This window comes from Liolophura sinensis, chromosome 10 (genome assembly GCF_032854445.1).
Source record: "Liolophura sinensis isolate JHLJ2023 chromosome 10, CUHK_Ljap_v2, whole genome shotgun sequence".
Taxonomy (NCBI): Eukaryota; Metazoa; Mollusca; class Polyplacophora; order Chitonida; family Chitonidae; genus Liolophura; species Liolophura sinensis.
The window spans coordinates 29,761,454-29,785,295 of NC_088304.1; the positions used below are offsets into that span (position 1 = coordinate 29,761,454).

General features: G+C 39.6%; 1 protein-coding gene across 1 annotated transcript; it reads left to right on the top strand.

Moving 5' to 3' along the window:
• Window positions 1–3,744: 3,744 nt before the first annotated feature.
• Window positions 3,745–21,969, top strand: LOC135476610 (apelin receptor A-like). The gene is made up of 2 exons (XM_064756692.1): window positions 3,745–3,920; window positions 19,635–21,969. Exon 2 carries the CDS (start codon window positions 19,768–19,770, stop codon window positions 21,037–21,039), a length of 1,272 nt encoding a protein of 423 aa, XP_064612762.1. The 5' UTR covers window positions 3,745–3,920; window positions 19,635–19,767; the 3' UTR covers window positions 21,040–21,969.
• The last annotated feature ends 1,873 nt before the right edge of the window (window positions 21,970–23,842 follow it).

The window sequence follows — 23,842 nt, forward strand, 5'->3', positions numbered from 1 at the left end:
CTGGACCCGTCCGTCGATGGCCAAATGTATTGACGTGCCTCTGCCTTATACAACGTCACTCATGGGGAATCACAGGCCCTAATGTGACCATATACCATTATTCTACTTGACAAGCATACATACACGCACGTGTGCCAGAATTGTCTTCAGATTAGTTTACATTCGTTAATATTACCTTATTCCCACTTGACCGTTCTATATTCATTTTTTGTCAATTTTCTTGAGGTCACCGTTCAATAAATGTCTGAAGGAATGTTCATGACATGCACGACATAGTAAAATGACAGAGATGAATTCTAGTTGGTAATTTGGTTGATTTCCTCTCTAGTTGTATGTGGTAAGGTCTTCCAGCAACCGGCGATTGGTTGTGGGTTTCTTATGGGATGTCCCCGTTTACTCCCACCATAATGTTAGCCGCCGTCGTATATTAAGTGAAACATTCTTGAGTATGGCTTAAAAACACCAGTCAAGTAATAATTTCTGATCGACTCAGCTAAGTGAGTGGTGTATGTGTGAAGATATATGAACAGAGGAATGAAAACCTGTTGTGTATAAGTGGTCAACAGAATTGTGACAAAAATGCACATTCATATAATTACTCACTGGGTAATGTTCAGCGTTACAAGTACACAATTTGTGTACCACTAATACACATGCCATTTTGTATGAGCAAATTCCGATGCAGTGGTTTTTAGAGAGGAAATCGCATATTCTTGAACGACATGAACACACACATCCCGATGGAAAATGAGAATGTTAAATAAAAAAAGATGTTTTCATTTAACTTATACTTTTAAACAAAATGTTTTTTCGTTTTAGTATGTACATGTAGTTACTTCCATCAAACGGTTTTAACACACCAAAAAGGCACCCCGAATGGAGGAAACATTGACAGTATATTAGAAGCATATGTAGACTCCTGAACTGCTAGATTCACTCTAAGTAAGCTTAGCCACATAGAAATATGATATGATACAACTAGAAGCTGCAAATAATCTTTATTATATATGTGTGCTCAGACTGTATGTACGCTAACTTTTATCATAACTTAAATGCTCGTTTAGCTTCGATGTTGTGGAACCACACATTGTAAAGTTGCACATTGAGCACCCTGTTTGAATACGACGTTGTCATCTTTTTGCTCCGGAAATGTTTATGAACGCGGTTAGTTTAAGGCTTCACAGAGAAACCCACTTGTGTCCGCTTGACAATGTGCTTTTACATTGTTAAATCATGAAACGTGGGCTTCCTAGCTGTTATTCGGCCGCTGTTTGTACACGCCAACACTCCCCAAAGCCAACATATCATCTGGAAACAATCTGGCATTCAAATATTTGAATTTATACGATGGTATGCACAAATTGGAAATGATTCTGCGATTTTATTTTCACAGACAGATGTGCAGATATAGAACAGTCAAATGATCTCATTGATTGCGGCTTAACCGTGCATGTAGTCTGGGGAATCTGTATATTGCGGCTTAACAGTGCATATAGCCTGAGGAATCTGTATACTGAAGTTACCATCAGATACTCTTCAAGCGTTTGCTTTGCCGCAGTTGATAACAAAATATCCTTCTCTGCCACATTACACGTTAAAGGACAACAATGGAACTTGGTAAAGATTTGCTTGATATCATACAAGAAACCACCCAGAGCTGGTTGTACGGTATCAGAATAGAATTCATGTAACCAGACTTGCGTTGAATGCTCTGGGCAATTATCGATCTCAGACAATCTCTTCCATTGTGTTATTACCTTCCAGGAATGTGACAAACAGAAATTAAGGAATTGAATCTGAATAATGAGTACATATCAAAGTAATTTGTATGGGAGAAAGAATATATACAGTAGAGTGACATTGGGCACGTACAAGTAATTCCGGAAGAGTATGAGTAATTTTGTAGTATGACGGATAACATGTTTTGCCATTATATAAGTACTGGCTCTAAAGCCAGCCAATATTGAATAACGTCTACACAAGACATTTAATAAGACAAAGACATTGTGCAAAATAATACCTCTAAGAAAGCAAATGACTGCAGCATGTAACTACAACTCAAAAGGAGATATTTTATGATATTAACTTGTCTCAAAAGCCGCACATTTTGAGGGTAAAATTTAGTTGATTTACCTTATTTACATTTACCCACGAGGATGACTAATGCCTTTATTTCATTCATTGATAGGTCATTCAACTTAAACATTGGCCTCGACGCTGCAGATCGCCATTAAAGTCGGAGGCTTGAATCTAGCTCAAGCTCTTTCGCAAAGACTATGAAAAGAGGCTTATCGGGTACATGGAGACTGGTGGTGAATTTCGGATTCCGTCTGTAGACTGGGTTCGTATAACTGAAACACAAATCGCCCGGTTTCCTCCCACCATAATATGACCATCGTCGAATAAGTGCAATATTCTTGAGCATGGTGTAATAAAAAACAAATCAAATTTGTCTCGTTTTTGTTTAAGGCTATACTGAAGAACATCGACGAAGATTTATGTGTGAAAATCTCATGTCCACGGCCGGCATTGAACTCGCTCCTTGTCGGAGTTGGGGGCACACATCCTTATCACTGAGACGTTTCCAACTGAAGATTCTCCTCCAAGGGCAACGCTACAATCTTCGACTTAGTGATTACATGAAGAATTTGTAAAAACATATGAAGTATTATATCTGTATCAAGAATGTTCACTCTCAAAAGATGTGTTAAATTTAACAGAAAGTATGTTGTTTGAGTCATGCTAGAATGTATTCTGCTATTTCATTTTATTACTTTGTTAAATATAGCACACATATTCTAGTAATTTCATACCAAGATTGTATTAGATTAATGTATCTTTTATTTATTTATTCATTTATTTATTTATTTACTTGATTCAAGTTTTACGCCGTACTCAAGAATATTTCACTTACGCAACGGTGGCAATTGTTATACGAAAACTTCGCGTTTTTGATCGACAGTGCATTTTCCATCTCTTTTATGACCATCATATGAATGTTATGGGTCCTTTGTCCAAGTTTTATACTTCTGATTCGGAAATTTACACAACTGTGCTTGTACTTTGACATTTGCTCAAATCGTACCTCTCCGGGACTGATTCTCGGCCTTACCGTACCGGACTCTTGTGACTATACACCCTTCGTGCTTCTACTCTGGTGCACTTTTTGTTTATTGTATGTAGCGTCCTGAAGTTTATTATCAGTGACTGGTTATGTAACACAGGAATGCTTTTGAAGTGTAGCACACGTGTCCATGTGTGTCCATTGTCAGGAGATGATTTCATTGCGTCAGGCGCTCTCACAAGCACGCGAGAAAACAAATAGCCCTACATTCAGATGGGAAAAAATACCAGTGTAGCAATCTGCCTCAAATCTGCATACAACATAGACGCCCTCTGGCTCTAGTAACCCGGATGTGAGAGAACAATCCCTCGCCCTGTGGTCGTTTTCAGTCTCAGTGACTAACGCATTTATCATTGTGGTGGGGCGCTAGAAGGAACCAGCGCAAGGATCAAATCGATTCCTTGCTTGACTGGCGCACTTTCAGACATGCCTGGCAGCGCACCATTCTATCGTTTAGGAACCGGTTAGAATTTCTGTGAACTGCTCTTGGCACGGAACGAATGCTATGTGTTTGGTATGCGAGACACCGTCTCTCTCGCCAGCCGACTGAGTCCTTCGTGAGCCTCCATGACACAAACCATATGAGCAACGCATTTGTACTTGAGCGGGAGTGGGAAATCCGTGGTTTGTTAATGGAATGCGATAGAGTTAGTCCACGGTATGACCACAGGTATTTCACTTGAGGAATCAGTTAAGATTTGCTTGGACACCATGTAATTGCTCCATCGCTACATACACGGGTATCTGGTCTCCTTAACCATATAGGCATACATCATCTTTTCTAAACTCACTGCAGGTAAGTCATTTCTTTCATCCCGTCATCTTAACATGCATTTATCTGGGCTTTTTATATCAAAGGCTGCTGTACTAACATTACCACAGTAGCTATAGCCTTACGGTTACACACAGAACTTGTGTATATACATGTAACCCAGAAACCTGCCAGCATTAAAAGGGCTGTCTTTTTCACTCCGATTCTTTTGACCTATTTTACTTTAAAATTTCACTGACGTGTTAGATAATTTTCGTCATTTTCGTTGGTGTGTATTCAGAATATACATACCTTTATTGGTTGATCTCATGAGTTGTCCGGTGCACCAATCATACGAATGCCGGTGCAAAGCTGATTCTGGACTGTATTTACTCCCTGTGCTCAAAAATAACTCCAGAACAGTTCAATGGTAACCCGAAAAGGCCAGATGAGGTTTTGTATCCATTCCACGACACAATGCATACAACCTTGTATCTATGGCCGTGCACATGATCTGGGTATGTCGGAAAACAAGCCTAAGAGACGTTTAGAGACCACACTCTAGAGTGCTCTCTTGTTCAGGATTACTGGCTCTAATGCTGCGCATCATCTAATGCCATCGTAAAAATGTGGTCAAAACCCCCCAGGTGTAACTTCCCACGTTCGACTTGACAAGTCTTACTGCTTGTTTCTGCACGCGGTCCATTTTCAAAAACTATCCCTACTCTAATGTCGTCTTAAGGACAACCCCGTGAAATTAAGGGTGAAAATCTTCATTAACTGCAGTGACATCTCAGATGCATTTTAATTGCAGCAAATCGTTCTTGTAAGAATGTCATGTTTAGACGTCTGCTCTTCCCATTCCAACATTGAGCCTTTAATATGTCTCCAGCAACCTGAGGATGGTCGTGTGTTTCTCCCAGGCTATCCCCCGTTTCCTCGCATGCGCCATAATGCTGACCCTCGTCGTATAAGTGAAATATTGTTGAGTATGGCGTAAAATACCAATCACCGAAATATTCTTGAAAACGGTGTAAAACACAAATCAAATAAATAAATAAATAAATAAATATGTTTGGTAGCAATAATAATTTTAATGTCGTTCTATATATCTATTTCCCCAAAATTAGAATAGGTCCAAAATCGTTAATAGCGATAATTCGTCATCCGCCACTAAAATATCCGTATAAAAGGCCTTATTGACCATACTGAGTTCAGACTCGAACGTTCCAGCTGGAACTGGACTGGCATATTGAATCTCTATGAAGCCAGATTTCTAGAACCGTAGTTTTATGTGGAGAAATTGTTCTCAAAATAAAATTGTCAAAGCACTTTCGATCTACAAAGCTGTCTACCCTTACACTTTATCTTCCTTACAGTTTTCGCTTTCCACAGTTAATACTTCCCTCATGTATATAAATTACAGCTACTTTGGATCTGTCACTAGACTATCAATAACCATATAATAAACAAAATCCAAGTGCTGATATATCGCCATATGTATGCTGCTATCGTGTAATTGTATCAGATGTGTTAGAGAGTACTACTGTGACATGTGCGTGTATACACATACGGTAAATGTCCCAAAATTGTGCGAAAAATTGCATATCCAGAAGCGAATAATTGTCCGTAAATATTACTTCTAGGGATGAAACCTACACTTTTCAAGATGGATATCGTCCTACCCTCTACACAGACCTCACAACATCTTGTCAGGTCGCTAGAACTAGTTAGTATGCGTCAATATGTGTGACTTTATTAGTCAGGGGGGCATTTTCCGTAGTTCTTGTCTGGACAGACATATGCTCTGCATTATTGCTGTACACGTGTCACACCTACATCAGCTAGGCCCTTTATAACAGGTTATTCGTTGCTGATGTGGTTTATTGGATTATATTGACCTGATTTCGTCCACCCACCCCCCGACCCCCTTGACAAATCCTTAGACCTTCCGGCCGCGGCGATGTGAGTATATATAAATTTACCGGATTAGGTGCATGTACTCTCCGGCTTAAAACGTCTATGTTAAATGTTAAAATGTCAACATATCGTATGTGTTACAAAATCACAACGTCTTAAATGTTAAAATGTCAACATATCGTATGTATTACACAGTTACAACGTGTTAAATGTTAAAATGTCAACGTATCGTATGTGTTTCAGTCACAACGTGTTAAATGTTAAAATGTCAACATATCGTATGTGTTACAGTCAGAACATGCGAAATGTTAAAATGTCAACATATCGTGTGTGTGATACAGACACAACATGTTAAATGTTAAAATGTCAACGTAGTATCGTATGTGTGATACAGACACAACATGTTAAATGTTAAAATGTCAACATATCGTATGTGTTACACAGACACAACATGCTAAATGTTGTAAAATGTGAGTAAAATGTTACCACGCGTAATGACTGTTTGCAAGTTGTTACAAAATTTAACAAATTACACGATTCTCAACATTTATAATGCTGAGCAAACTCATATTGGTATGGTATTGTTAGATTATGACATTTTCTAAATATTTTGGTAAATTGTCAATTGCAAACATTTTAGTCGCCGTCGTATTAGTGAAATATTCTTGAGCATGGCGTTAAACATCAATCAAATAAATAAATTTCTAAGACTTTGGAAAGAGAGAACGTCACGTTAATACGTTTCCCCCTGCTGCACTGGCAGAATGTTGAATTTGCCATTATTAAAGTTAAATATAACTTTTCAGTTTTAAAACAGTACTCTGTCTACGAACCACAAGCGTACGTTATACCGAATCAGGGTCCGGCTGTCCAAAACTGGTTTAACGCTTAATACCAGATTTAAGTTTAACTCAAGGCTTCAGTTTTGTACATAATCTAAAAAAATTGCGTAACATTATATAAAATACGAACTTAAACTGTTGATGTTTTGATATAAAATATGACTTAATACCGATATTAGCCAATACACTTTCTAGCAACTGGACCCAGATTTATAATTTTTTTTATTTGATTGGACTATAACGCTGAACTCATGCACGAGTATTTCACTTATACGACGGCGGCCAGCATTATGGTGGGAGGAAACCGGAGTGAGCACGAGGAAAACCCATGGCCATCAAATGTAGGATATTCAAATGATGACTTTATCACCTAAGCATATTATAAAGGCCTGTACCTTAGCATTTATGTCCCCAGCTGGAAGATTTATTGCCTTAAACTGAAAGCGTAAGTTATTCTGCATTAAAGATGCTGTTCAGAGGAAACATTTATCTCCTTAAATTAGGAACGTAAGTTATACCGCACTATGAACGGAGTCCAAATGAAAGTTCCGCCTACTTAAACTAAAAGTTATACTACATTATGTATACTGCCCAGTTGAAAGCTTATAAGTTATTGAAAGATATAAGTTATACCGCATTTTATGTATGCTGCTCAAAGAAAGTTTTTATCACCTTTGACTATAGCGTAAGTTATGTTTGGCATTGCGAGTATAATAATAGTATAATGAAACATTTTGCTTAGATCAGCATACAGGTTCTATGATAACGCTTAAGCTGCATTTAGGACTACATTAAAGTTGGATAGGCAGTTTAACTTTTATTTTAGTGATGCTGCTCAAACGAGATATTGCAGCTCAAAATAAACAAAATCGCACACATTGACGAAATCGAAAGCATTGCCATGTCACCAGATTTAACCAGTCAGGTTGGAGTTATTTCTAGACCCCGAGGACGCAGCTGTTTCCGCTTACATCACCCGAGCCCTGTTTTGCCTTTTCATCATGTGTATGGGGGGGTACAAGTGACGCGACATCGTGTTTCCGCTAGCTCTAACATGGCGCTTCCCATGGCCTTCCCAGAATTCCTGATTGACAATTGGTTTATAGAGTTACTAAGAACGTCAAAAAATATATGTGGGCGTTTAGGTCTGTTTCCTAGGTCTTCCGAAATAACCCACCTTACATTATGTCTTTTCTTTCAACAAAAAGTTCATATCGTATTGCACTCAACCCCCTGTGAAATGTTCAAAGATAGGGCGGACAGACCAAACGCTATGTAACAACCATATACTTATAGCCTATTCGGTCACAGTGAACTCCAAGCTGTAGTCTTTTATATCATAGGTAATATTGATTTGGACGAAAAAAATGCTAGAGAATAAGATAAGAAATAAAACGATGTTGGTCGTTTGTTGTGTTCTTTGCAGAGAGATATACCTTTCTCCTTTCTAGCATCACCATTTGCGATTTTAGTGTTATCCTGTAAATAAATGATTGGGGTTCAACGGGCAGAGTTTTCTATGTGTATTTCTTCGAACAGTGAGATTAAAGAACGTGTCGCTGTGGTGAAATTGGGTTTGGCCTGTTTGAACATGTGACAATAAACATTTTACAGTGTAATCATTACCAGTTGACCTGACGCCCTAACAAGGCAGTAGTTAAGTGGTTTTTCTCGTTACAGTAACACCTCAGTGGTTGTACAGGAATGCTGTTCAGACTGCAACATGTACTGTATATCGTTCTTTAATCAATAGCTGTGTGTATAACTTAGACTAGACGTTCGTCACATTAACTAACCGTATGGGCAAGTACGTAAGTATACAGACACCTCACTGTTTATTTATAACTAAATAGACGTTTTATGTCCTACTCAGGAATATTGGACTTACAAGAAGTCCGTCATTTTTTTATCTAGCAATTAATGCCGTAGTCAAGGATTTTTACTGCCTTATGTAAGACAGTGGTCACTTCTATGGGTGGAGGAAAGTGCTGCACTCAGAGGAAGTACCGGCCTCTTTGGCTGAGATTGGGAAAAACTCATCACCTCGTCTGTCTTGACAATTGGTACAGGAGTATATTAACCACTCGGCCACTACCCACAGCATCGTGGCGTACAGCCGCAACTGAATCAGCGACTGCTGGATTCGAACACGTGACCCCATGAAGAGACTCTTAAATTTGACAGCTGACATGATAATGGAATATTTCACTGCGTCAGGGAATACATGTACCTGACTGCGTGAAGAAATGGTACACTGTGTAGGGAAATGTTTCACCGCGTCAGGGAATACCTGTACCTGACTGCGTGAAGAAATTGTTCGCTGTGTAGAGAAATGTTTCACTTCGTCAGGGAGTACATGTACCTGGCTCTGTGAAGAAATGGTCCACTGTGTAGGGAAATGTTTCCCTGCGTCAGGGAATGCATGTACCTGACTGCGTGAAGAAATGGTTCATTGTGTAGAGAAATGTTTCGCCGCGTCAGGGAATACAAGTACCTGACTGCGTGAAGAAATGATTCACTGTGTAGGGAAATGTTTCGCCGCGTCAGGGAATACATGTATTTGACTGCGTGAAGAAATGGTTCACTGTGCAGAGAAATGTTTCACTGCGTCAGGGAATACATGTACCTGGCTGAGTGAAGAAATGGTCCACTGTGTAGGGAAATGTTTCACTGCGTCAGGGAATACATTTACCTGGCCGCGTGAAGAAATGGTTCACTGTGTAGGGAAATGTTTCGCCGCGTCAGGGAATACATGTACCTGGCCGCGTGAAGAAATGGTTCATTGTGTAGGGAAATTTCCCTGCGTCAGGGAATGCATGTATCTGACTGCGTAAGGAAATGGGTAATTGGGTCGAGAAATGTTTCCCTGCGTCAGGAAATACTTTGCAACGTGAGGGAGTAGACCTTCTTCAATGCATGCGTAAGGGGATACTTCTCTGCATGTGTAAAACCTATGCATGTGTGAGGGAATACTTCTCTGCATGTGTAAAACCTATGCATGTGTGAGGGAATACTTCTCTGCATGTGTAAAACCAATGCATGTGTGAGGGAATACTTCTCTGCATGTGTAAAATTAATGCATGTGTGCAGGGATACTTAATCTCTTGGTGAAATAGCTAGCTTAGCTCGGTTCTCGTTTGGCAGGATGTTGCTTAGAAGCCTGTGAATCCGATAGTAACAACACGAATATGTAGTTTTCCTTCTTTTTAATCAATATTCGTCTGATATTTTCATCTCATATGCATCAAGATATCAGCCGGGTAACACTAGACAGGTACACAGAAAAGCACTTGTGATGATTTCGCTATACGTAATTCTTTATGTCTGGCTACATCGGAATGTGCTCAAAGTTTGTGTCTTAGCGACAATGTAATGACCCTTAGACTGTCGGAAGATTCCCGTCTTAGCTAATCAAATATTTTAAAAAACATAAGTAGACTACCTTTACCGCACCTTATCCATCAGTGAAAATAAGTGTCCATGAAGAGGTAACTGAGGTCCACCACTGACAAGTTGATCTAAGATTATATAGCGATATGTGTAATGTTTCAGTCTTCAAGAATGCTGAGGTCTATAACTACCTGCGCCCGCCGCGCATTTCCTGGAAACTTGACATTATAGCTCTATCGACATGCAATGTTATGGCATGTATACGGGAAAGGAGCAATGTTTGGAACAACATTCGTCATTAGTATGTCTATTTTAGATGTCAGATTAGATGGCAGTGTGCAGTTTACATATTCTTTCGAAGATTTGTCTCTCTGTCCGTTTGTTTGTCGGTCTCTGAGCCGCTGTGCACGTATTACAAATTTCCAATATTACCCGAAAGAAGCTGAAAATATTTATATCACTAAAATCAGTATCTTTATTTTGGTATCTGGATGTGAATGGAGAACTATTTAGGCGACAAATTTGTAATCAATGGTAATCGATGATAATAATGGGAAAATGTACCGTAGTGTCGACGTAGATGAAAGCCTGTAATCAAGTATGTCTACAATCGCTGTGTCTTAGCAACTATTTGTGGTTGAATTTGCAGGGTGAGGAGTCGGAGGCGTAATGGGACAACTTTTGTATTCTTTGTAGATTGTTTCAAGACAACCAGAAATTAGGAATTAAGAGGAAAATGGGGTGGGACAAGGTAATAGTGTATGCAAGAGTTACTGTGCAAGGGGGCGGGCTCAACCGAAAGGGAACAATCCCTAAGCATTGTGACTGAATACAGGGCGAAGGCGGAAGAACAATCTCATATAATTTTGTCTCTCAGCGCACGAGCAAATCTGTTATAGTATTGTATACGTTCGTCAGATTGGGATTTGGCATTTTAGCGTACAGGACACCGCCCGCGTCTTAGCATTGAGCTGCTGTACCTTGTAAGATAGTATTTCTAGGGAAGTGGGCATGTCTTTATATGTTGTCTGTCTGGAAGTTTTACTGAGGCACGGCAGTATTTGTTAGCTAGATCTCTTAATCATAGAGTGATTTCCCCGGCTGTGACAAGAAGACAGTCTTACATTTTGGCCTCGGGAAATTTAACTTGATTCAGCGATAGTTACATGTATAACCTGACATGAAAGCAATTAACTATAAGCGGAATACATAGCTTATTGAATGAAGATGGGGTGGGGATTTACAGCAATGAAAACATGTCATGTGACATAACGAAAGTTTACATAACAGATTACAGGGTATAACTGACGCTTACATGGGAGAGTGTAGCCGGTAAGCCTGCATGGGGTATAGTGTAGAAGAGATACGCATGAATATTCCGTTGCAATTTCCGCACTTTGGAATTGCAATTAGAATTAACCAGAAAGGCAGGAGTATCGTATGATCTAACTATTGAGAGTCCTGATGAGCGAAGTGGCCACCATAAAACCCCCTCGAGAAAATCGGCAATATGTCCGCCATAAAATCTCTAGAGGGACTCATCATCGTGGCCGCAATAAAATATCCTCGGCGGGCCATGTAGTGCGACAATTATTTATGTTTGGCAAAGATAAAGACATTAAATCGGTATGGTGACCGAATGTCGGGGAATTGAATGTTTTGTTGTTGTTGTTTTTTTTTTATTTATTTCCCAATGCCTTCATTTCCTCTCCATAAAATATGGAGGAAGAGAAAAATTTTTTAGCTCCCACTTGTAAAATCGGGGCCCGACTTAATGGGCCAACCTCAGGTTGTTTGCCACCACACAGCCAATATGGCAGCCACAGATGAGCATCTCTAACTGATAACTACATGTTTTGACTATGGTCTTAACATGAGATAAATTTTATTTATTTATTTATTTGATTGGGATTTTACGCCGTTCTGAAGAATATTTCACTTATACGACGGCGGCCAACATTATGGTGGGAGGAATCCGGGCAGAGCTCGGGGGAACCCACGACCATCCGCAGGTTGTACCAGACCTTCCCACGTACGGCCGGAGAGGAAGCCAGCATAAGCTGGACTTGAACTCATAGCGACCGTATTGGTGACAGATTATTACCCTGCGCTAGCGCGCTAACCAACTGAGCCACGGAGGCATCTCATGAGATAAATAATTTGTATTTTAATTCAAGATCAAGGATTACAATGGGCATGATCGCCTATACAGGTCACTTCCAGTCTATGTAATAACACATATTCTCAGCTGCCAAGCTGCAGTGCTTGTGAACGTCATGTAAATGTACGATTTTGCCTGACGGATACGACTAGGTCTATGCAGAAACAGTGGCGCACTGAAAGAATAAAAGAGTACACCGCTTTAGACCGACGATTTTCGGGATTGCAATGCGTTTCCCTATATCAACTAGGCGGCTTATTAATAAACACAGTTCAAAGAGATACTAGTATATTGACTAAATGAATAAAATACAAATTACAGAGTGCAGCCCCGCCCTTAAATAGCCTAAATCTCAGCTGCAACAGCTGTATGTGCGACACTATTCGAATACATGTACTTGATCCAGGTGGAACTAAGGCAAGCTATATGTACGCCAGGACCAAAGACTTATCTTTATGTCACATACATGTCTGAGGACGGCTGTGATAAGTCTTAAACATCGTATTATTTGGTTGAATGTTTACTTTATTAATAATAATCCCAGATTGTTGAAGGTTATACCATATATCGTATTGGCGTTTCTGGTCGACTTAAAGAACATTTTGGGGTTGAGAAAGTATAATTTGCAAGAGGAGAAATTTAGTTTGCAAAAGAATAATGGCACTGATGATCAGGCAATAGCCCTCTATTTATAGATGAGATTATAGTGTAACCCTTAATTATGATTAGTCCATTATGGTGAGGCACCAACTTGTAAGCTCGACTTGTAAAAACAAATTTCTCTTCCCCAAAAAAATTTTTTTGACCATGTGATTTTTTTTTCTTCCCAAATTCTTTTTCACCATGTCACTTTTACTGCTCCGTGGAATTCACTAAAAATATTCTGTTAATTTTAACAGAAAGTCTGTATTCTGTTTTATTATCCTGTTGGTCTAATATGTAATCTTTATATCAAATTAATAGAATGTGCAAGCCATGCTCAACAGAGTAATCCGTTGCTGCAATGGCATATAATACATTCTAACATCATTCAAACTTTCTGTTAAATTCGTTAGATTATAGTCTTGGGTACGTGTGTGTATGTCAGTCCATGTTGCTTAGTATCGTAAGACCAAACAACTGATTGACACAACCCAAGAATTCTTAGTACCCAAAACTTAAGATGACTTAATGTGGTCCGCTATACAGTATTACATCAATCCTGGCATGTTGTGTTAGATCATGTTTGTCTGTTTGCGTTGTTATCATATCACCCGAGCAAAGGCGAATCTGTCAAATTCCCGGCAGCAGGGCCTTGACTTCAGTTTATTGACGTCAAATGTTCCTTTCCCAGCTCATCTTGATGACCTCATATTGTAAACAGTTTGACGTTACAATACAAAAACTGATACATTGTAATATTGTAGACGTTACGCTACAATCCATTTTGACTTAACAATGTCTCTTAACAATGTCGCCACCCAGCGGGATAAAAAAATATTCCGCCTCCTCGTTGTTATTACCTTATATGTTTGAGAAGGTGTTTTGTTTGCCTTACACTGCTGTGATTACATCTTTAGCCATCAATTTATGTACAGTATTATGTGTTCATATCTTGGTTGTATCTTCAGTTCATGACCATATGTACAGTATTATGTGTTCATATCTTGGTTGTATCTTCAGTTCATGACCATGTGTACAGTATTATGTGTTCATATCTTGGTTGTATCTTCAGTTCATGACCATATGTACAGTATTATGTGTTCATATCTTGGTTGTATCTTCAGTTCATGACCATGTGTACAGTATTATGTGTTCATATCTTGGTTGTATCTTCAGTTCATGACCATATGTACAGTATTATGTGTTCATATCTTGGTTGTATCTTCAGTTCATGACCATGTTAGAATGCGCATCGAAACGTTTGCAAACTGAGAAGTTGTCAGAATACTCAGTAGTAATACTCAGCAGTAATACTCAGCAGTGTTACTCGCTAATAAGACGCAGTAGTGATACCCATCAGTCATACTCACTATAAGAACACTCAGCGCTAATACTCAGGAGTAATACTATTAAGACTCACCAGTTGTGCTCACTAAAAAGACTCACCGGCGATGCTCATCAGTCACATCCGTTCATGCCCAAGTTCTGTGTTTCGTCAACCTTGGCATCCCATTGGGTTTGACATTCATTCAATTGCCAAGCAGAAATGATGGCAACATTAAAATAAAGGTACATATAACAGGGAAAGTCAACTCAGAGTAAACAGGGGGAATGTAATCATGCTTCAGTCTTCATTCTACTTAACATATTTCACGCCAATTCCCGTTTCACATACACACAAGTGGTAACTAACGAGAAAGAGCAGGCAGGCAAGCCAGGGGCCCCTCTTGTAGATGATAAATGATAAGTTGTATAGAGACATCAACGTAGCATTGCCTTATCACAACCCTGTGTTTGGGGCATGCATGTACTTGGAAGATAACAGTATAATTGTGTTTGGCTACATGTGTAAGTAGTTAGTTTTGAGTGCTGGGCGTCAGGTTCTACATTTTTACTTGGATAGTGAGGCCTTAGGAAGGCAGTTCTACGGATAAGACGTGAGTGTATTTAGTTAGCAATGATCAAGGTAAGATTCCATCTTAGAGAACCCTTCTTGTGGAACAGCATGTGTCACGTTTTCTGAGACTGTACACAGCCATTCTCACTTAGGCCTACGTTAAGACGGCTAGGGGATACATGTTATAAGCATCGTTGTTTCGTTGTTTCATAATTATATATTTATAATACTCTATACTCAAGAAGTACAATCCTTTATATTATCGATAATGCTGTTACTTAGATCCACTTTCTAAATGACATCTATACCAGATTTATATTATTCTATTTTTGTTATTTTCTTTTTGTTAATTGATTTTACCTAAATTGCCTTTACTCTATTCTGTACAAGCCAATATGTTATGACTACGACATGAGCATTGTGCTTAACATTTGGAACAACACTGTTTACGAAGTAAAATTCACTTTCGTTGCTGGTTATGGTAAATTTACTCAGAGAGGTAGACGTATTTCACCAGCTATCATATATCACACTGATCAATGACCGCGGGCGACCTTGTTTGCCACATGCTTTTACAGCGTTTCGGGTGATGCTGCACTTGAATAGTTACACGTTTTATTGAAATTGTGTAAGAACTGTGTGTTATGAGGTTTATTCATTTTGACTGACTTCGTCTTGTTTCCTATAGTTCTGACTTTGGATGATTTCATGCTGATGTTGAACGCTGTTTCCTGGTTATAGTTAGTTCTCGCTACTACATGGAAATGAAAACCCTAACCATTCACTCATTCTGTCTTCTGATTTACCAATAATGGCCTCCAAGATTCTGCATGCAAACTAATCAGTTGTAGAAAAGGTCCTTTAACCCAACCCTTTACAAGGGGTACATCAAATGCTGGCTTTCTCTCCGGCAGCATTAGGGAATGCGGATGGTCGTGGGTATCCCCCGTGCTCTGCCCGTTTTTCCTGCTAGCCGACATTGTACAAGTGAAATATTCTTGAGCACGACGTAAAACACCAATTAAATAAATAAATAAATAAAAACGGAATAAGCAGTAGGGAGAATGTACATGTAAAAGTAGAAATAACCGGGATTGCGTAAACAATCAACTCTAGGGAAAGCTTCCTGAGACATTGTCACAGTTTCCGCATTACAAGGGTGATAAATGGGGATATTAAGATGTTTTACGGTCGGCGTGTATGAAATTAAATAAGTGTCTACCCGACAAAAGTGTGTCTGCCACTAGACGTATAATGTCGGGTATAAAGCTCTACTGTGTGATGGTTTTGAGAGATTTGGAAAGTGTGTAGTGTATATCGCGATATACGAGGAGCCGTAATAGCATACTACCATGGACACAGATATGAACAGTTTTCTCTTTTTTTTTTTTGGTTGGGGGGGGGGAGGAAGGAGGATACGTAGAAGGGAACACAAAGTGTCTGTGCCGAATGCATGTAAACCTGATACTCCGCAGCCGAAATGTTAAAAACTACGTCATGTACGTGTTACCACTGCCAGCGGGTGTGCTATACACCCTCAACTTCAGTCACAATGATAAACGCACAGCCTTTGTACAAATCTGAAAACCCTCTGGCGTTGGGATTGTCGACTGAAGGAGTGTTAGCTGTTATAATAAAGGCTTATCACAATTTTTCACACTTAAGTTTTTTTTTGGTGGTTGTAAATTCGTCATTCATGCATATCGTGTTAATATCTGCCTATCCCATATAACTTAAAAAGTAATAATATTAACAAATTTAATAAACCTTCCAAAAGAAACCGCAGATTCATGTTCACATAGATGGAATGACTGATTAATAACTTCATAGCTGTTTAAATACAATTAAATATCTTAATCTTATCGGCACCATATCTGTCATTTATATAACGACATTTAAGGGGTCAAAATAATAACCATAATGGCCAAACGAAATATCTTTGTCAGGCTGGTTTTCTCTCAGGTCGTGACGTGAGAAGTCCTGCAGCAACCTACGGGTGGTCGTGGTTTTCCCCTCACTATAATGCATAAGTGAAATACTCTTTAGTACGGCGTAGATACCCAACCAAATAAATGAATAAATCAAAAAAAATAAATAAACTATTATCTTCACCTGCCTCGAGAAGCTGTATAGGAGAAAGGCGTTGTTGTTGTTCTCATTTTTAGGGAAGGTTTCCGTAGCGTTCTTTATCTTAGGGTGCAGTTTCGAAGTGCGCCTGCGTTGCACCTTGTGGCCACCCATGGTGTAATTTCTGTACCCTTATATAGACTAGGCCGTCAGGTAGCTGAAATTCGAGTCTTTGTGTGTCACTCATATAGTGTGCCTTGTTTATAAATAGAAGTTTAATGACAAGAAGTAAGATTTTAAATTTCTTTATAAACATTTTAAGCGTTTTTATAATTAATCAATTTATGGACAAAAAAGAAGTCGTTTATTTTGTGCACATATGCATATCATTTTTGCAGTTTTTAAATGCGCATGCGTCGCAGCTTTTGACCGTAGATGGCTTACTTTTTTCCTTTTCTGCGCGATGCATTTGATTTTTAATTTCTTCATTGTTGCCAATTGAGGAGAACAGGGCTGGTTTCAGATAGGTTAGAAATTTTCAAGCTCTAAATGAAAGAGCATAAAAATCCTTGTGTATACATACTGTTGTGATTATTTTAACATCTACGTGAGTATATATACAATATAGGCACAATTTAGAACAGTCTTCGTTTAGGCCTTTAACCATTCTGCGATGGGGCGAGTCTTGATCGAACGGTTATAATGCTTGTCTGTCAATCGCCATGAGGTAATCGCTATAGGTAATCTGTGGATTCTCTTGTGGCTAATTCTGTGTATAAAGACAACAAAAAAATTGATCCCCCCTACCTCTTCCCGGAAACTTCGTGACATAAATAAATTGACAAAGATGTAGTAGCCCTGTACGCAGTCTATCGCTCGTTAAAGACCACGTCCTTTCCCGTACATATACATATCTAGCTGTATGTTACACGTGGACAAGTACATCAGTGACTTGCCAATGGTAGATGGTTTATCCCGGGCAATACTATGTCCTCCTCCCATAAATCTGCTTGCGTATATTGGTGAAATATTCTTAAGGATAACGTTAAACAATACTCAAATAAAATAAAAAAATAAAGCAAATAAAATTTCTTTCAGCTAGGCAACATCGCCCCCACACCGTCCACCACAACTGCATTGAAATTATCTTGAAAATGTTGAAGACGGGATTAGATAAAAGCATGTTTTGTTAATCATTTTCCTGGACCTGATCTTCAACCCTGCGTTGATTATATTAGTTCTTCTACACATAATGCTGTCGATCGATTTAGGAAAAAATATGATGATATTAGAGAGCTTTAGACAGGAAAACAGAAATATGCGTGCCTTTGTCTGGAACTCTTTGAACTCGTTAAACACGAGTTCATTTGTCATACACATCTGTGTATTAAGCGAACCAGTAACCACTTTGACATGTGAGGCGTGCAGATCCTGGCAAACCTCTGCCAAATTTCAGTACGATAAAGAAGCCGGTTTTCCTTGCATGACGGCCAAGTGGACTATAAATACTGTAAGAATATCCTCGTCTGTCATTCCGACCCGCAAGGCTCTCAAAACCGCCTTTGTAATTCGATAATGAGACATGCGAGCGAAAGCAGCCGGCCGCCGGGTGTACTGGGCGCATGTCCGTTTAATCGTTCATACCCCGAATCTGCAGATTGAGGAAATACTCCCGGGCAGAGTATTTTGGGTATCGTTAAATTACGATCGGTTGGATTGAAGACATCCTCGTGGATGTTATCACTTGATACTTCATGTATCCCGGATGGATGCACCATTTTCATGTATTTATAATTAAAAGAGATTGGCAATAAAGTAGATGACCCGCAGGGGTAGACATGTACCTCTCGTCCACGTTAAGATGCATGCCCCACGTGGCACGGTAAAGTGAGCACACTGACATTGTGGTTTTACGCTTTGACTCGAACCCATGACCCATTGACCAATAAATACGGCACATTAGAATAAGGCTCAAGGTCATTTGGTGGAACGTGTAGTGTCGTGGCTTGCCTTCAATCGATAAGTCACATTAGACATGGTTTCAATCGTCTTCCTAGAGTGGTATTTTCCTGTATGCTCTCGCACATGCTGTTTACGAGGATCTTCCTGGCGCTTTCTTGTGTAATCTTGCATGAAGTCCGCTGGAGACAGTGCACTTGAGAAAGTTCGACAGTAACTCACCAGAGATCGATGGTCTACTCCGGGCATTCTGGTTTTCCCCACAGCTATAATGAGGGTCATGGAAATCTGTCCGTCACCTCTGAAAAAGTATGTTTGTTATATATGACAAAATCGTACGCTCCGGTCTCAACCCACGGTGTCATAGTGGTGGTATGAGTGAAATACCTTGAATATGGCGTTGAACAAGTTTCAAACAAATACGTGAACCCAGCTAACCTGGTTTCCACTAGCAAGCAAGACGTTTGCCAGCCATACTTGGGGAATTACGTTCTTTCGACGTTAATCTATAAACATTACGTCAGTAACAGTAACGTAGGTATAACTTTTACGTATAAACATCGCAGATTAAGCATTTTGGTGGAAGATGTACATGCATGAATGTTGGAAATACATTAAATACGTGTATGTGTAACAACGCAGGTTTTCGTGAAACTTTTCAGGAAACCAAATGATATCTTATATAATTAAAAAAAGAAGGGGCAATGATAAAAAAAGATATGAAAACAGCTCTACCGTCTATATGCCTTGACATGAACATACGAGGGAGATGTGTTTTATCATGCTACCGATAACTTTTAAATCTGTATGTATTACGTGTCAGGTCAGATGTATTTTTATGTTTGTATGAGGTTTATTTTACAATTGTCATCTGTTTTCAGAAATGCCGGCTTTGATGCAGATAACAGCGACTCCAGTGCCACCAGCTCCAGGGTGTTACACAGGCAACCAGGCTACTCGATGAGGTCATAAACCATTCCACGGAGAAATAGGCCTACGTAAGACGTTGCTAAGATGAGCGCCAACAACAAAAGTGAACTTCGTAGTGGCAATCTGTCCATATTGTTGAAGCTTGATGAGGAAGTTTGGAATTCGCTACTTCCAGTCACGGTATATCTCGCGATTCTTATCGCTATGGGCATCGTGGGGAACAGCCTTGTTGGGATCATATGGTCTACGAAAATGAAGCGTTCATCGACAAATGTGTGTGTTTTGTTGTTGGCGTTTTATGACATACTGACGTGTATGGTCGGCATTCCTTTAGACATTCACGACTTGTCCGTGTACTACACGTCTGATAACGCCATCATGTGCAAAGTCTCGCGATTTCTCATCAATATTTCCGTGTACGGCTCAATCACTGTACTTGTATTTATTGCCATATTGCGCTACGTGAAAGTCTGCAAGCCCCTCAGCACGTTTCCCTTGAAGTCTCGCGGGATTATCCTTATCTCTACAGGGATGGGGCTGGGGTTGTCATGGCCAGTCTTACTGCTTCACGGTCTTGAAATCCGCCCCACACCGATACCGGGGCTAAACGGCCAGGGCTGCGGTATTGTCCAACACCTCATAGGAACGATTTATCCAAACATATATTTTGCAGTGCTAGGTGTCATCTTTGTTGGCGCATGTATTTTATTGACCGTGTTGTACGCTTGTATTGCCTGGCATATTTTCCGCAGAAACCAACGCCGACGGACTGGAAGTTTTGGACAGACCCATAACAAAAAGATCGTTGTAAAATCAACGAATGGTCAGAAAACGGAATCGCGACCACTTTCCAGTCAATCCGCACAACGGAGCTTCACCGTAACAACTAACAGTATCATGTTTTTCGCGATAACACTGGCATTTGTGCTCAGTTTTCTTCCGAGCATGGTTATGCTTTCGATAAAAGCCAAACGACCTCACATCGAGGTTACCTTGAATGATTGGCAGTTTGCCGCCTTCATGTTCTGTTTTCGGACTTATTTCATCAACAACTGTATTAATCCTATCTTGTACGGATTCTGGAACCGTCGTTTTCGAGAAGAGTGTATGACATTAATGACAAGCTTCCGAGAGGGTTGTCGAATAGAAAGACCTGACCATTCCACGACAGGCAATCCGTCAGAGGAATTGAAATCCCCGCCACCCCCAGTAACCAGTAAAGCCAATTTGCGTCCCCCAAGCCTTAGTAGTCTCGAACTTTCCAGCAGTGCGAATCCAGAAAACTGCGCTGTGGAGAAAGCACCCATCTCCAAGAGCACCTTCTACACAGAAACTCCGCTATGTGCCAAACAATAACTCTCCAGTACATCTGGAGCCGATTTCGCAGGATCATTTTTTAACCGAAGCCAATACTTGAAATCTCGATATAATACGGAGTTTATTCCCCTCTATGGGAGATCCACTTTTGGTATATTTGTCTCCGTGAAACATTTGTAATGTGTTTCCAGTGTTAGCCCGCATGATCTAAAAATACGTCTTTAAAGGAAACATGAAAAGTCGCTATAGACCAAAGGGTATGGTTTTAAGGAATTTGAATAAAAATTTACCCCCAAAACGAAATTTATTTTTGAGGCATATTTTATATTTCTTAATAAACCTTTCATTTTAAGCATATTTTCCGTCAGTGGTCGGAATAATCACAAATGACGTCATTGAAAAACATACCAGGAACGCGGAACCAGATTGGCTCCCTCAATTCGTGGTTTCCCCCCATCAAAGTCATACTGACAGCTATGACCGTTGACGTCACCACAGTGGACTACTTACCTTGTGAACTGCACCCCTGACGGATTTGAAAAATTGTAATTCAAAGCCATGTTTTGCGTTCCAAATAGGAAGCTGACAAACATCATATAACACGTATTAAGAAATAAAATCATGTGTCATTTAAATGTCAAATCAATTTTTTGTGGATTCGTGGATTCGCGACGGACTCTCGTCATCATAATTCATACACCATAATCTTTTGGGGGATCACTTGCCCCATTCCGGCCCATTGGTTTCAATGTCGACCGTGCCGACAACGTGGTAGGCTTTGTGAAACACTGTATAGTGGATGTTATTTCATATTCTTTCTTGTCAACAGCAGATACGTGCCTCATCAATAAGCTTGCTATGAGTTCAAGTCCAGCTCATTCTGGCTTCCCCTCCGGTCGTGCGTGAGGAGATATGCCAGCAATTTATTATGAATTTTTTGTGAATTTCTTGTGTAACTAGAGGTCTATATGGATGTTCAAGATACAGGGATGAGAAGACGAGTTAAGCAACCACATAAATAAATAAATAAATAAATAAATAAATAAAATAAAATACAACAGATACGTGTGAAAAACTCAGCGGTTAATACAGCCAATTGCATTTGTAAGTCCAACAATTGAGTTTACAATTGGCTGTGAAAATAATTTGGCTTTCCAACCGTTGTCAGTGTGAGTAAGGATATAAAATTAATGTACTAGGGCCGGTTGTTTAAAAGTGTCATAAGTCAGGCTTAAATCTTAATACCAGTCTCACTAATACAAAACTAACAGGACCTTTGTCAAGGTTAAAGTTAATACCCGGGTTTAACTTCCAATACATTTTTGAACAACTGGGCCGTGATATTTTCTACATATTGGATTGCGTGTTTCTCCTCGCTTGCGTCCTTGGTATGTATACCTAATTTTTCTTATTTTAAGCAGCCTCATTTAAATAAGAATGAATGAATGCTTAGGATTATATGACAAGGAGGAGTCAGTAGGTGTGTGTGTGTGCATATACTGTGTCGTCTTGTAGAAGGGCTAGTCCATGCCGTCAGTGCTGCCGCCTCTGAGATATCATGCCGAAGACACCAGACATGACACCCCACCGAGTCTTATTACGCTGACACCAGGTCAGGCGGCCCTGCTTCCTTGCTTTAACCTCTCAATGATGAGTCAAGTAAAGAAGACAAATACAATATGTATCATCAATGGTCAATTGAAACAAGCTTATACCATAGAAGTTTCCTATGTAAAATTTATTTATTTACTTGATATACATGTATATAAATGATGGTTTACGCCGTAAACTCAAGAATATTTCATTTCAGTTGGAGTTATTGATAAATGTATATATTGGTTTCCTAACCCCAAATGATAACAATGGTGATGGCTTTTGCTTGGCACAGGTGAGGAAAACCAGGGAGAAACAGGGGAAGATTTTTCACGAAAAACGTCACATGACCTGGATTCGAACCCTCGCCCGCATTGATATTTTTAAACAAATGTAAATGTGACAACATAAGTCGTTTGGGTTTTAGTCACGTTTCAGTCCGTTACACACAAAGGCTTTTTATACGTCATCGTCGCCTGATTTGAGTGCCAACGTTTATAGTTACGCGTACCGTTCCGCAAAACAAAAATGCTGTTTCTCACCATTTAACGGTCTTATGTCCAGAACTTTCTAGGAATCACAACGCACAACACTTATCTGCTATTTGCCGGTTCGCTAAACACACGCCTTTCATAGGAACTTTGACTGACTGAGCGAATTCTTCGAAATTACCCAGAGTGCCTGTCCTCGAATGCACTTGAGAACATCGTGAATATGGATTGTTGAGTCCTGTACAGGATGTTCTATTTCCACTGTCATTTAGTTCACATCGTCCTGCGTAGCGAGATAGTAACACATTTTATCAGAATCGGCCAATGCATGGAAACAGGAACTTCGGTTTTAGCCTGAGCAAAAACAGGTATAACTGTACAAAGCAATCATTCAGTACACAATATGAGCATTTATAATACAAAAGACTACAGAATGTTGAGTAAAACTAGAGCATCGGCAACCTTGTAATAGTTAGCAAAGAGTCAGGCCTAACGGATAAATTACCCCTCTAATCAATTTACCTACCTTACTATGGTTTTATTGTAAATGTATCTAAACTTACAGACGCACAGACAGTAGCTACTTACAAGTTCTACTAGCATCTTGGGTTAAGCAGAATTGGGCTTTTACTATTTTTAAAATTGTCGGAAAACCATACTCCTAGGCAGCAAATGCAGCCGTGAGAAACAGGAACTCGTGATCAGGTTATACGTTGTAGCAGTGCAAAGTAGTCATCTCGTACACAAGACGATCCTTT

What these genes read in the sequence shown, in the direction of transcription:
- LOC135476610 (XM_064756692.1), top strand. Translation starts at nt 19,768, where the DNA reads ATGAGCGCCAACAACAAAAGTGAACTTCGTAGTGGCAATCTGTCCATA.